Source organism: Pseudophryne corroboree, chromosome 2 (genome assembly GCF_028390025.1).
Source record: "Pseudophryne corroboree isolate aPseCor3 chromosome 2, aPseCor3.hap2, whole genome shotgun sequence".
Classification (NCBI taxonomy): domain Eukaryota; kingdom Metazoa; phylum Chordata; class Amphibia; order Anura; family Myobatrachidae; genus Pseudophryne; species Pseudophryne corroboree.
This window is the reverse complement of record NC_086445.1, coordinates 27,814,048-27,827,250: the sequence shown is the minus strand read 5'-3', so window position 1 is coordinate 27,827,250 and position 13,203 is coordinate 27,814,048. Positions and strand designations below refer to the sequence as shown.

The 13,203-nt window shown below is 49.0% G+C and overlaps 1 protein-coding gene across 2 annotated transcripts in view; it reads right to left on the bottom strand.

The window, feature by feature from the left end:
- Nucleotides 1–220: 220 nt before the first annotated feature.
- The window catches only part of POLD3 (DNA polymerase delta 3, accessory subunit), a 33,401-nt gene continuing 20,418 nt past the window's right edge, over nt 221–13,203 (bottom strand). The window contains exons 2-12 of one of the 2 annotated variants that reach the window (XM_063950928.1): nt 12,148–12,203; nt 10,915–11,017; nt 9,866–9,905; nt 9,643–9,775; nt 9,273–9,522; nt 8,746–8,818; nt 6,344–6,503; nt 5,264–5,373; nt 3,531–3,619; nt 1,102–1,180; nt 221–954 (exon numbers count right to left, since the gene is read on the bottom strand). In XM_063950928.1, the coding sequence (XP_063806998.1) occupies nt 758–954; nt 1,102–1,180; nt 3,531–3,619; nt 5,264–5,373; nt 6,344–6,503; nt 8,746–8,818; nt 9,273–9,522; nt 9,643–9,775; nt 9,866–9,905; nt 10,915–11,017; nt 12,148–12,203 (1,290 nt within the window). In that variant the 3' untranslated portion in view covers nt 221–757. Of the gene's footprint in view, nt 955–1,101; nt 1,181–3,530; nt 3,620–5,263; nt 5,377–6,343; nt 6,504–8,745; nt 8,819–9,272; nt 9,523–9,642; nt 9,776–9,865; nt 9,906–10,914; nt 11,018–12,147; nt 12,204–13,203 lie in introns of both variants that reach the window. The other variant, XM_063950927.1, reaches the window with a different exon arrangement.

The following is a 13,203-nucleotide window of genomic DNA, read 5'->3' as shown; positions in this document are numbered from 1 at the left end:
GGAGGAGCAGGGTCCCCAGCAGCACAGAGTATATCAGGAGATGAGTGATGTGTCAGTGAGGACAGGGCTCCATGTGACAGGGGCAGTGACAGGATGTTAAGAGGGGAATGGAGAGAAGGCAATTTAAATATGGAAAAAATGGTTCATTTTTGCACATGGAGCTGGATTTAAAAAAAATAAATAAAAAAAAACCCCCACAAAGCTCAAACTAATTTGCACCTCGGAAATAAAGTACTTTAATAGACAGACCTGTGTGTACAGTGCCCTATATAGAACATGAAACTAACATCCGTACCTCTGACCCACAATGTGACTGTAAAACATGGGGCACAAGCCACAATTTAGGTCCAGCGATCAGAGTACAGACAATATATTGTATAGGAATCTTCCCCAGGAGTAAGTGGTCTGATCTCTGGAAAACTTCGTACATAACACAAACTTTGTAAAACCAGGGAATGTCCGTGTTTGTACTTACACATGGGTTACAGAAAATATATATGTATGTATAAAGTTCTCTGAATAACGGTCCTGCGAGGAGCGGAGAGTCGCTGCAGAAGTTGTCGGGGAATAAATCTCCGGCCTACGTGCCAAGCTGTGAAGGGCCTTTGTGTCCCCACGTTGAGTATGGTCACTAGACCCCCACCATGCTGTCATCGTCCTCTTCCTCTCCCCGTTCTCTGATTTAGCCAACGTTATGGAAACACGACGGACACCATCTTACTGTCCTGCTGACAGTGGACGCCTTCCCGCGCAGCGCTCACTTCTTCTGGAAGAAGCCCATAATGGACGGCTGCTTGGTTCCTTTGCTAGCAGCAGCCATCTTCTTGGAGGCTTTAGTCTCCGCTTTCGGCTCGGCTTTGGAGGCTGCGGATGGTTTCGCCGCTGCCGGTCTGGAAGCTGGAACCTCCTCTCCGCTATCTGTGCAGGACTCGCTCTCATACACCTTCTCCGTCACTAGAAAACACGGACAATCGGATCAGAAAACAGCGGTGACACCACAAGACTGCGCAATGGTCTGCAAGCGCCGACAATACACTGAAAGGGCGTAGAAATTATCTATAGAAAACATAGAACACTGTACGCAGCGCTCATACACCTTACCGATACAGCCTTCGTCATCCACAAACGTCTTGGATTTCAGCACACGTTTCCTCTTCCGCCTCTTTTCCCCGGACTGCGTCTAAGGACAATGAAGTGAGATGACAAGCATTACCTTCTATCATTGTCCCGGTAACCCGCACCACTGACAGGCTACTGCTGCACTTCATGTAGTGTTCACGCTGGGCTGTTTTAGCAGGGCGCGCAATTTTAAACCGTCAAAATGCGCCCGGCTAAAAAGCAGCCTGCCCAGTGCCGTTCCGCACTCGCGGGCCGCAGAGTCCCGTGGGTGGGAAAAGTTAATGTTTCCCATCCCCACCGAGTGAATAGCGCACACGGTATCCATTTACATTGTTTAGGCAAATAAGTAAAACAGTTTGATTTGACCAATTTATCCGAATGACTTTTTTTTTGTTTTGTTCATTTTCCAGAGTTTTGGAGCAAAATGATAGATTGCCACTTACATACATTATTCCAGTGATAGGTATAACCAAGCGCTATGTGCGATAAGTGAAAATAGATAAAACAAAATATAAAATTTAAATGAAAACCGAAATGAAAATAAAAATAAATGTGAAAATCTAAATATGAAAATATAAAAGAAAAAAAAAAAAAAATGTGTGGGAAGGAAAAAAGAAGGGAAAGAAGAAAGATTGGAAAAAGATTGCAAGTAAGTGCCGTGCAGAAGTGTTAAAAGCGTTTTTGTTGTTAAAACAATCTTTTTCCAATCTCTCTTCTTTCCTTCCCACTCTTATTTCTTATATTTTCATACTTAGATTTTCACATTTATTTTTATTTATATTCATTTCTATTTTCATTTCTATTTTATATTTTGTTTTATCTATTTTCATTTATTGCACACAGCGCTTGGTTATACCCATCACTCAAATTGATCCCTCGATCCCCAAAAAATCCCGAGCTAGTCACCACAAGCACAGCACGCTATTCAATTCGTATACGTACATTATTCATCATAATTCCAACCGGCCAGATTGGACAGATATAGTATATAGCGTGTACCTACCTTTACACTGTAACAATTAATGACATAGCAGGAAGGAGGGGCCACAGCAGGTTGCCCACCAGCGCACTACACCAGTAGTTCTCAACCTCCACCATCAATTACCACCAACAGGTCATGTTTTAAAGATTTCTGTGTGTGGAAGCAGGTGGGATAATTAATGACTCAGCAAAATAGATGAACTCACCTGTGAATAATTAAACCAATCCACAAAACATGACCTGGTAGGGGTACCTGAGGACTGATCTGCACACCAGTACTTCAGGACACAATAACATGTTTTCCAGATCTCCTCACTAATCACATATAATGAGCACCACATGTGGCTCTTTAAAAATGTGTCAGTCAAGGTGGGTACACACTGGAAGATGCATCTGCAGATCCATTGTTAGTATATCTATAGCCGGATCGGGCAGTGTGTTGTGCACACAGACTGCCCGATCAGTCGTGACTACACGAGCTGGGCGGGTATTTACATGCGGAACATCAGTTGATCTGTCAATCAGCGCCGGCTCGTGTAGCAAGTGTACGAACTGTCGGCTGGTACACCCTGGCCGACGGACCTTCGATATGTTGGACAGTGTGTACCCAACTTCAGTAATTAATGAGTCTGTATCAGCAAAGAGATGGAAAACTTGCCCTGTTTATGTGTCCCAAGGCTGGATTTCAGAAGCACACTGCACTTCACAATGGAATTCTCAGTAGGCAAGATCGCCATCTAGTGGTGCAGATGAAGTATTGCAAAGATGATTGACCTTTGCAAAGTGGGCACACTGCTTAATTCCCCGACTGAAGATTTCACTCACAGACCACCTTCACCCCCAAGCTGGGCAGCACACTAACAGATTGGCACCTGGCAATGCATGTTTGTAGGCTCAGTGGTGTTACCAGCAATTTAAGCTCTACAACCAGATTACAAATATCCTGGTCTCCAGAGAAAGGATTATGCTATTATGGATTAAGCGTGCTGCTGGCGCCATAGGATGGAGTTTGCAGCGATTGATCTACCCCACGCTATGAAATAACGCGCAGCTACGACCACCCTGGAGTACATGCTTCCACATATCGCCTGTATTCACCGTTACTCATGCCACATCGGTCACTGAGGTCTCCTCCTGTACAGACATTACCACAGGCAACCAGGACAGTTACGCGAGCGAAAGCTGCGCGGAAGCCCTCGCTTACAGTATGCTTGGTGGTTACTCATTTCCATTTTTTCTTTATTATTTGTTCACACCGGACAGAACCTAAGTCCCAAGTATTTTGGATAACAGATGCTGCGCCGGTATGTATGCGTAAACAGCACTCGGTAAGGAATTGGGACAGCGCACGTTACGCAGACATTCCAGCTGCGTCAGGTAGATATTACATTGTATAGGCCACATCAGGACGATAAGTATATTCCTCTCACCTGTGGTTGGGATTCCGTTTCCATCTTCACAACAGGCTCTGGGGCAGGAGGGGGGGGCGGGGTCTTCACTTCCCGCGGAAGGGGAACCGCTGCGGGTAACATAAGTAACAAAGTGCATTGTGTCAACATCCATCACCAGCCCCACGTAGGACTCGCAACATCCTGGTATAATTGCTCCTCTGCGGGAAATGTGGCTAAACTAAACACGCCGTATTTGGTTAGGTAAAAGACAAATCTTGCGCTCAATCCTGTGAGCAGCGCAATTACAGACTGCGGCCCGTCCTCGGTGAGGGACCATGTACAGCAGACACCTTTATTCTCATCACTGCAAAGCTTGGAGGAGACGTTACCAGCAAGCCCGACATCTAAGCGGGGCACACAGGGCTGGGCACAGACCGAAACGCCAAAAACCCAGATGGGACAACATAAAGCAGCAGGGAGCGCCACTGACTCCCCAGGGAGAGGACGCCTCATTACTATATGGATTTGTAGGACTGGAGGTCATCTTCTGGTGCAATGTCCCATAGGATGGACCGATAATCACTGCAGCAGCACTAACAGAACGATATACAGCTATGTGCAGCGTGTATAGGATCCGTGTGAGGTGCTGCGAGGATACAGGCCAGGTCAGCAGCGCAGCCTGATAATGAGCGCTACAGACAGATCAGAGGCACGAGGCACAATGCTGCTCGCGCTGTAAGACAGACAATATGGAATATATAGGGTCACATACACAAGCAGCAATCTACGGACACTTATGTAGATATTAAAATCTCGGGATGAATAATAAAGAATATAAAGTATTTATGTCAGCGCTGACCTATAGGAGAATATATTTTCTACGCCAGTGGTTCCCAACTCCAGTCCTCCTCTAGTACCCCCAACAGGACACGGTTTCAGGATTTCTGTCCGTGGAAACAGGTGGGATAATTACGGACCAGGCAAAAACAAATCAACTCAACTGTGCATGAGCCAAGAAATCCAGAAAACATGCCTTGTGGGGGGGTACTTGAGGACTGGAGTGGAGAAAAAGTGTTGTACACAAACGGGGGACATACTGCTGATGGGGGATACACGCAGACAGCGACACCGCTCATATGTAGTTACACCGATGTACAGAGACACCGTGTTAGCTGCTACACGAGAGAAAGCCTTTCTGGCTCCGCCAAGCATTCCCAGCAAAGCGCTTGTGACAAGCTGTGAATCAGTGACCTTTTCCAGCTAAGTAACAAGTGACACTCCGAACGTTACGCGCGGGACCGACGGGGACAAGAGCAGAGATAATACGACCTTGTCCCAGAGCTCTGGCTGTGCAGGGAGGCCCAGTACAACGCTATCTAATGCACGCCTTACCCTGGCACAGCAGCTGCTGCCAGCTCTCATTATCGCAGCCAAGGATTCCGCCTGCGACTAAATCCCTCTGCTCAGCAGGACGGCGAGGAAAGCAGGCACATCAAACGGGGGAGCTGGTGTGAGGACATAGAGCAGGCGACACGAGCCTGCGTGGTGCCCTGACGTGGACGGAGAGAAGCAGCCACTTACTCTTTGATGGGATGAATGGCTGTGTTTTGGCAGACGGCGCAGCAGGAAATTACAGGGAGCACAGTAAACAGTGTGTGGGTGTGATGCGAGGAGGCTGCGGACGTAACGCGGGTTACGCACCCGGCGGCCCCTAGCCCTCATTTACCTCACTGTAACTGTGTCCGTCAGAGCGCACAGACACGGTCGCTTACCGTCCTCCTCGTCGCTGCTGTCAGGTCGGGGCTTCTTGATTCTCCTCCTCTTCGTCGTCGTCTTTGCCGGTTTATCCTGCTCGTCATCAGACATTTCCACCCGCTTGTTCCTGCTGGCATAGAGGAAGGAAAGAAAACACGTGGATCTGATCCCTGTGTGTTTTTGGTGTACAAAGCAAAGAGACAAAAACACGTATACTAAAAAGCAGCATCCTTTAAAGAGAGGGTATACGGTTAAAATACCGCTCGTCGGGATCCCGGCTGCCTCAATACCGACGCCGGGATCCCGACAGGGGTACTATATCGCCGCTGGAATACCGGTAAAGTAGACAATTCTCCCTGTGTGGGTGTCCACGACGGCCGACAAGGGAGAATAGATCCTGTGGCGAGCTTCGAGCCCGCAAGTGGCTTCACTGCGCTCGCCCCCCTGCCGGCATTCTGGTGCACGGGATGCCGATGTCGGCATAATGACATTCGGTATCCCGTGCGCCGGGATCCCATACCAATTCCAGAAAGAGGTGTGGTGTGCGTCTCAAGGGACACATCCTCACATTAGAACAGCGGTTCTCAAATTTGGTCCTCAGAACCCCCAACAGTCCATGTTTTCCAGGTCTCCCCACAGAATCACAAGTGAAATATTTAAGCCCATATGTGGATCTTTTACAATGTGTCATTGAGTAATGACTACACCTGTGCACCTGGAAAACATGAACTGTTGGGGGTCCTTGAGGACAGAGCTTGGGCATCACTGCACTAGTACATCAGAGGCAGAGTCGCTCATTTGCTCTCAGGATATGTGGCGACTTCTGCTGGTGGATCACGTACAAGGACCGTCTCAGAAGACAGGAGCAGCAGCGATTCCTATCTGGACTGGAGCTGTGGTCACTCGGGACGTTTCTACATGTGCCTGAACCAGTGCTCTTATTGCAGTACCCACCCCTTCTTCTGGGAGGGGGGAGGAAGAGGGGTACTAGAGGAAGAAAGCCTGAAACAATGGGATGGCCTGCCCTCTGCCCCTGACAAGTGACAGCTGGAAATGTGACAGTCAGGGGACAATGCGGCCGTTACTGGACCAATCACCTTTTCTTCTCTTTGGCAGCGGCTTTGGGGGGTTCACTTCCTTTGACTCCTTTCACCGGAGGAGGTGAAGGTGGTGGTGGTGGTGGTGTTTCAGCCGGCGGCTCTGCGGGTTTCTCAGCCTTAACGGGAACATTTGTGGAAGCGGCGTCTTTAAATTTGTCTGAAATGGCATTTACTATGGGTTAGACACAAAAGACAGGAGCTGATTGCGTGTCTCGCTCCCTCTCTCTCCTCAAACTCAGAGCAAATCCGCGGTAATATGACCATAACTTGTAGTTGATCTGTACATTGTGGCATACGGTGCTGATGTACGGTGTGTGTGTGTATATATATATATATATATATATATATATATATATATATATATATATATATATATATATATATACACACATATTATATATATACATATATATATATATATATATATATATATATATATATATATATATATATATATATATATATATACACACACACACACACACATACATATACATACATACATACACACATTGTATTTGTGTGCGTGTGTATATATGTAACATTACTATGTATTTTTCAAACACAGCCTGTAACATGGCAGTTAGAAGCTGACTGGCTGGTACTTTATCTCTCTCCAAGTTTCAACAAATATCCCCCCAAAAGGAGAATCTCTTCTCCCCAACGGCACATAGTTTTGTTATATCTGTAATAAATGTACAAATATGTTATTGTGCGTTATGTCCCATTATGCAGCAACTCTATCACCTCTGCATTAGAGAGGCAGGAAGGCAGCATGGCAACAGGAGTCTGCAGGCGCATTACCATGCGGGACCTGAGCCGTGAGATCACGCTCCATCGGTGCAGAACTCGGCTACTCAGGCCTGGAGATACGCCGTCTGACACTCAGGTGTGGCTGTAGTTAGTGCAACATTCATTACAATCTCTCCATAGAACACATAGGACCGCCACACATAACCTGAGTAATTCTGCACGATACAAGGTTATACAGACTTGCAAATGTCACACATTACTGCCCAATAGAGCATAATAATGTCAGCAGCTCAATATACACAACACGTATCACTGTATAACGTGTAACAAAAGCCCCAACAGCACGAGAGGAGTTATACAGTTATCAGCCATAGAGGTTACCGGGCAGAGCCTGGCCACAGCGACCGACAGGACAACTAATGTGCTGACACAGAGATGACCAGACACCGGTAGCGACCAGAGCTGGGGGAAGCCACATCAGTAATCGCCTTCGTTAGGCGTCATGGTGACTATACGGACCAGCCCCAGCTTTACCGTACAGCACAGTGAATTTATATGCCGCACTCTCTCTGCTTTCTTTCTAACTAAGCGGCAGCATCTCCTACACTATAGATCTGTGAGACTGGCACCATTAGGCAGAAGAATGGCTAACAAATCATCAGGGGTGGCGCTTGGAGACTAGATCATCTCCACATCGCCGCCTCCTCCATAGTGTGAATTGCAACGTCACGGGTAACCCGTTCACCCCACACCTGACCTTATAATAACCCTGCTTTATTCCCGGTTTGAAATCCTGGGTCAGGTGACCCGGGAATTCGGAATTTACCCCTTCCACAACGCACAGCGACCCGGCAATATACCAGGTTATCTGTGCGCTGTGAAAGATGGTATTAAAGTTTTGGCTGAGAGCTGCTGCACTTGGGAATGATGTGTTAAAAGGAACAGTATTTCTAATTCCTGTATTTCAGCCATAAGCACATAGAGAACATTATAATATATATATATATATATATATATATATATATATATTTATATTTTTTTTTTTTTATGGAACAAAGGGAAGAAAAGAGAATGGAATAAATAGACTCTAGAGTAGCATCCTTGCTGACAGCATCACAGAGGACTGGCATAGGGGGGATTTCAGACCTGATCGCTGGGAGGTGATTTTTGCACTGCTGCGATCAGATAGTCACCGCCTACAGGGGGAGTGTATTTTAGCTGTGCAAGTGTGTGATCGCATGTGTAGCAGAGCTGTACAAACTGATTTTGTGCAGTCTCTGCGTAGCCCAGGACTTACTCAGCCGCTGCGATCACTTCAGCCTGTCCATTCCCGGAAATGACTTCAGACACTCGCCCTGCAAACACTTGGACACGCCTGCGTTTTTCCAACCCCTCCCAGAAAACGGTCAGTTGCCACCCACAAACACCTTCCTGTCAATCTCCTTGCGATCGCCCATGCGAATGGATTCTTCGCACAAACCCATCGCCGAGCAGCGATCCGCTTTGTACCCGTGCGACGTGCCTGCGCATTGCGGTGCATACGGAGTTTAGACCTGCTCGCCCGCTGTGCAAAAACGCAGCCTAGCGATCAGGTCTGAATGACCCCCATAGTGCGGAGGGCAACAGACAGAACCTTCTGTACTTACTCAGAGAAGCTTTCCCGAAGAAGTTGTCCATAGCACTGGATTTGGCAGACGACTTACTGCTCGTTTCTGGGGCCTGGGGAAAGAGGGAACAGCCGGGATAGTATAAAGCAGAAAACAAATGGCGGTACTCTGATTACAGGACGGATTATAGTGAGGATACCGGCTGATACTAAACTCTGCCAATACAAGGAAAGAATATTCCAGATGTATGGACACTGTACGCACCACTGATCTCTCTACAGCAGGCATGTCAAACTTGTAGCCCTCCATCTGTTGTGAATCTACAAGTCCCAGCATGCTTTGCCAGCATACCTTCCACCGATTAGCTGGTAAAGCATGCTGGGACTTGTAGTTTCACAACAGCTGGATGACCATGAGTTTGACATGCAAAGGGCTTTGGCGATGATGAAGGCACTGCATTCCTGCTAACAGGGTACTAATCGCCCAAGTTCTGCCCAGCTACGTATAACCAGCCGCCCCAGAGTTGGTTCTCGGTGGGACGTACAGTTTGCGGTAGAGCCACTTACCGCAGCTGCTTTGGGCTCCGCCGCAGGTTTCTGCACTTCCTGGGGCTTAGCGGCTTGACGTGAAAACATTCCCATGATGCCCTTGGGCTGCTGGGGAGCCGCTTTGGCCGCTGGCGGTAAAGCATGCCCGTTGACCTTTGGTTTGGTGGGAACGGTCACTTCCTGTGCGTCTTGGTAATTATTCCTCTGTAGCTGTGCAAGCTCATCTGGGGATCTGGGTACAGCAGCTGCGCACTGAATGGCGCTGAACCTGGCAGCGGAAGGGAACGATTAGGAGCTCTCTCCGGTGCAGCAATGAGATATCATCCCCTCGTTCGCTCCATACACAAACCCGCCAATCCCCAAGTCCCGATGGAGGCGCCCAACTTACTTGCTGCAGTTCTGGAGGTTGTTCTTGATGATGTCATAGTCTGTACTGAAGAGGGGAGCGCTGTCCTTTAACGTGGCTTTCTGGATGCTGTAGACGTGGACATTAGCCAATAAGGCGAGCTTGGATTTGGCAGCTGCGGGAGAGAAGTGTCAGAAATGCAGCGGATAAGTTATGTATTTGCCATAAAGAACGGACACGGCAGGAAATAAAAGTGTTGGTATACCTTCCAGCTTTTCTTCTCTCACTACTGCCACCTTGTGGTACTGAAACGACAGTAATAAGAGGATACTGAAACGCCAGATCTGGACATATGATATAGGACATGAGAGGAGTTTTCTGGATATGGGACAAGGCCGGCACTGAAGGGGTTAACACCGCTCTATGTAGAGGACCCAGACCTGGTGAGGTCCAGGAATCATCCACAAGAGGTCTCCATTCACAATGTGGACCGCGCCAATACCGCCAGGAAACAGAAAGGGTATTTCACAGAAAGGGTAGTGGACAAGTGGAATAGCCTCCCATCAGAGGTGGTAGAGGCTAAGACAGTAGAGCAATTTAAACATGCATGGGATAGACATAAAGAAATAAGGATCAAATAAGGTTAGAGATAAAAATAATGTAAAAAATAAAATAAAAAAAAGGGGCAGACTAGATGGGCCAAGTGGTTCTTATCTGCCGACAAATTCTATGTTTCTATGAAACGGATCAGCGCAGAGACCTACTGAGAGAAAAGGACGCAGATCGCCATAGGTTGCAGAACGCCCGCACATATGCCAGGCTCTGGATGAAAGCGTACTTTCCTTTTGGGGCCACCATCCCGTGATGCAGCAACAAGACCGCTGCGCACTCAGGAGGGGAGTACGACTTTCCCTGTGTCCCAGAAGCGGCATACACCCACCCCCGGTGCCACCTACTCAGAAGTACACTATGCACAGATGTCATTCAGTTAACTGGTCCAAGAGTCCAGGCGGAAAATACAGAAGCCCTGTAAGGCGGCCAACACAAGTCAGCAAGTCCGTGGGGAAATCGGATTGCAAGTTTGGTTGCCGGTGTTTCTATGCCACTGCAATGGCAGCTTAGCCCCCTCCCCCACAGAACGCCAAGTCATCATTTCTTACACTCTCCCTCGCCCATTGTGCGCGAAGCGTGAAACACTAGTTGTACCATAATAACCACCTGGATTATTTATTTTATCTCCATTCACAATGCACCTGACACTCAGCCAAATCCCAAATTATATTGTGTAACCGAAACCAGATTCCGTATACTTACAGAGTAGCCATCCTGCATACATTTCCCCGTCACCAGATAGGTCACATGCACCTGGGCGCTGACGTTCTCCTTCCGCTTCCGGGTGACGTAATCATAGAGCATCCTGCGGGGACACAGAGCGTTACAGCTGGCCTGGCAATAGTCAGACACTGGCCTGAACCGTACGAATCTTCAGCCGGGACAATCTGATGCATTAGACGTTATTGTGAGCGCACACAACGGAGGGACAGAGGCGTCACTGTCAGGTCTTGTAGATCAGAACCTTCATATTAAAGGACTGGACTCGCGCTGCTACTCTATAGCGCACACTGAATTCAACGTGATGCGCCACCGGGCATCGCCAGTAAGTCCTGCTGTGCACACGTCGCCAATTTATGGTATTGCCAACATCGCAAGTTTATCCTCACACCTCAATGGGATGCAATGCTCCGCGCCAGAACAGGAACCGGCGTTCGACTGAGTCACGCCTGCGACTGAGTCACCACTCCCCTGTTACTGCCCACAAGCCCTCCCTGTCTGCCAATCACTTTACAAATAATTCTTCTCCGCAACCGCTGCTGCAAGACCATGGCGGCACTTATCAGAGCATATTGCCATCGTTGCCAGGCACAAAAGGGTTAATGTACTCTGTCAGCAGCCAATTAACCCACTAGTGTGTTTATGGAGTGTGGGAGGAAACTGGAGCTAATGCGGGAGAGAACATAAAAACTCCACACATCTACCATGACTGGGAATTGAACTCACAACCTCAGTGTTGTGAGGCAGTAATGGTATCCACTACGCCGACCGTGCTGCCCTCTTTTCCTAACTGGAGGAGGTACCACCATGCGGACTTAGCCCTACGCCCAATGTATACACAAGATAGTGACGCACGGGTGAGCAAGTATAAAACCATAACATTTATGGGAAGATATTAAAATAATTAATTCTCATGATTTTAATAAAATAAAAAAATAGCATAAAGAGTGAGGTGTGCTCAGATTTCCCATCAGCTCACTGTGTACTATACATTATTAGTTTTATATGTTCTCATATTACATTGGGAGTTTGTGGAACTTGCTCTCTGTGATTACACCCTGATCAGCGTCTCGCTGCCCCTTAGTACATATCCCCTTATATAGTGCTGTATACAGGTCACACGGGTGCCGGCTGTACCGGGAGCTACAGAACCACCTATATTAGCCGGAGCGGCAATGTTCCGTTCCGCGTGTACCGATATCCCAGGCTACTCACTGCTTTGCTTGGTTGACGTGAACGCCCAGCGTGTGGCTCAGCCATTTGTAGGTCACCTGGAAGGAGACAATGACGGAGATGAATAAGATGAGGATCGGGCCAGGGGGGGGGAGCTAGGGTTGGGGTTGATGGGAGTAGGTAGCCGGAGTAGTGGGTGATGTACGGGGTAGGAATAGGGAGCAGTAGGGATCGGAGGGGCAGCGCGGGGGGTGATGGGAACAGGGAGCCGGGGTAGGGGGGTGGTGGCAGGAGGGAGCCGGGGTAGGGGGGTGGTGACAGGACGGGGTGATGGGAGAAGGGAGCCGGGGTAGTGGGATGTATAGGGTGAAGAGAGCAGTAGGGATCGGAGGGGCAGCGCGGGGGTGATGGGAGGTGGGAGTAGGGAACCGGGGTAGGGAGGTGATGGAAGCAGGGAGGAGGGGTAGGGAGCCGGAGTAGGGGGTGATGGGAGGAGGGAGCCGGAGTAGTGGGTGATGGGAGGAGGGAGCCGGGGTAGGGGGTGATGGGAGAAGGGAGCCGGAGTAGGGGAGTGATGGGAGAAGGGAGCGATGGGAGAAGGGAGCCGATGTAGAGGGTGATGGGAGAAGGGAGCTGGGGTAGGGGAGTGATGGGAGAAGGGAGTGATGGGAGAAGGGAGCTGGGGTAGGGGAGTGATGGGAGAAGGGAGCTGGGGTAGGGGAGTGATGGGAGAAGGGAGCTGGGGTAGGGGAGTGATGAGAGGAGGGGGAGATGTGTGGGGTAGGAATAGGGAGCAGTAGAGATCGGTGGAGTAGCGCAGGGGGTGAATAGGGAGCCGGGTATGGGTGTTATGTATGGGGTAGGATGAGGGAGCAGTAGGGATCTGTGGGGCAGCGCGGGGGGTGACTGGTTACTGGGGGTGATGGGAGTAGGGAGCCGGGGTAGGAGTAGGGGTCGGTGGGAGCAGCGCGGGGGTTGATGGGAGCAGGGGGTGATGTACGGGGTAGGAGCAGGGGGTGATGTACGGGGTAGGAGTAGGGGGTGATGTACGGGGTAGGGGCAGGGGGTGATGCACGGGGTAGGAGTAGGGAGCAGGGG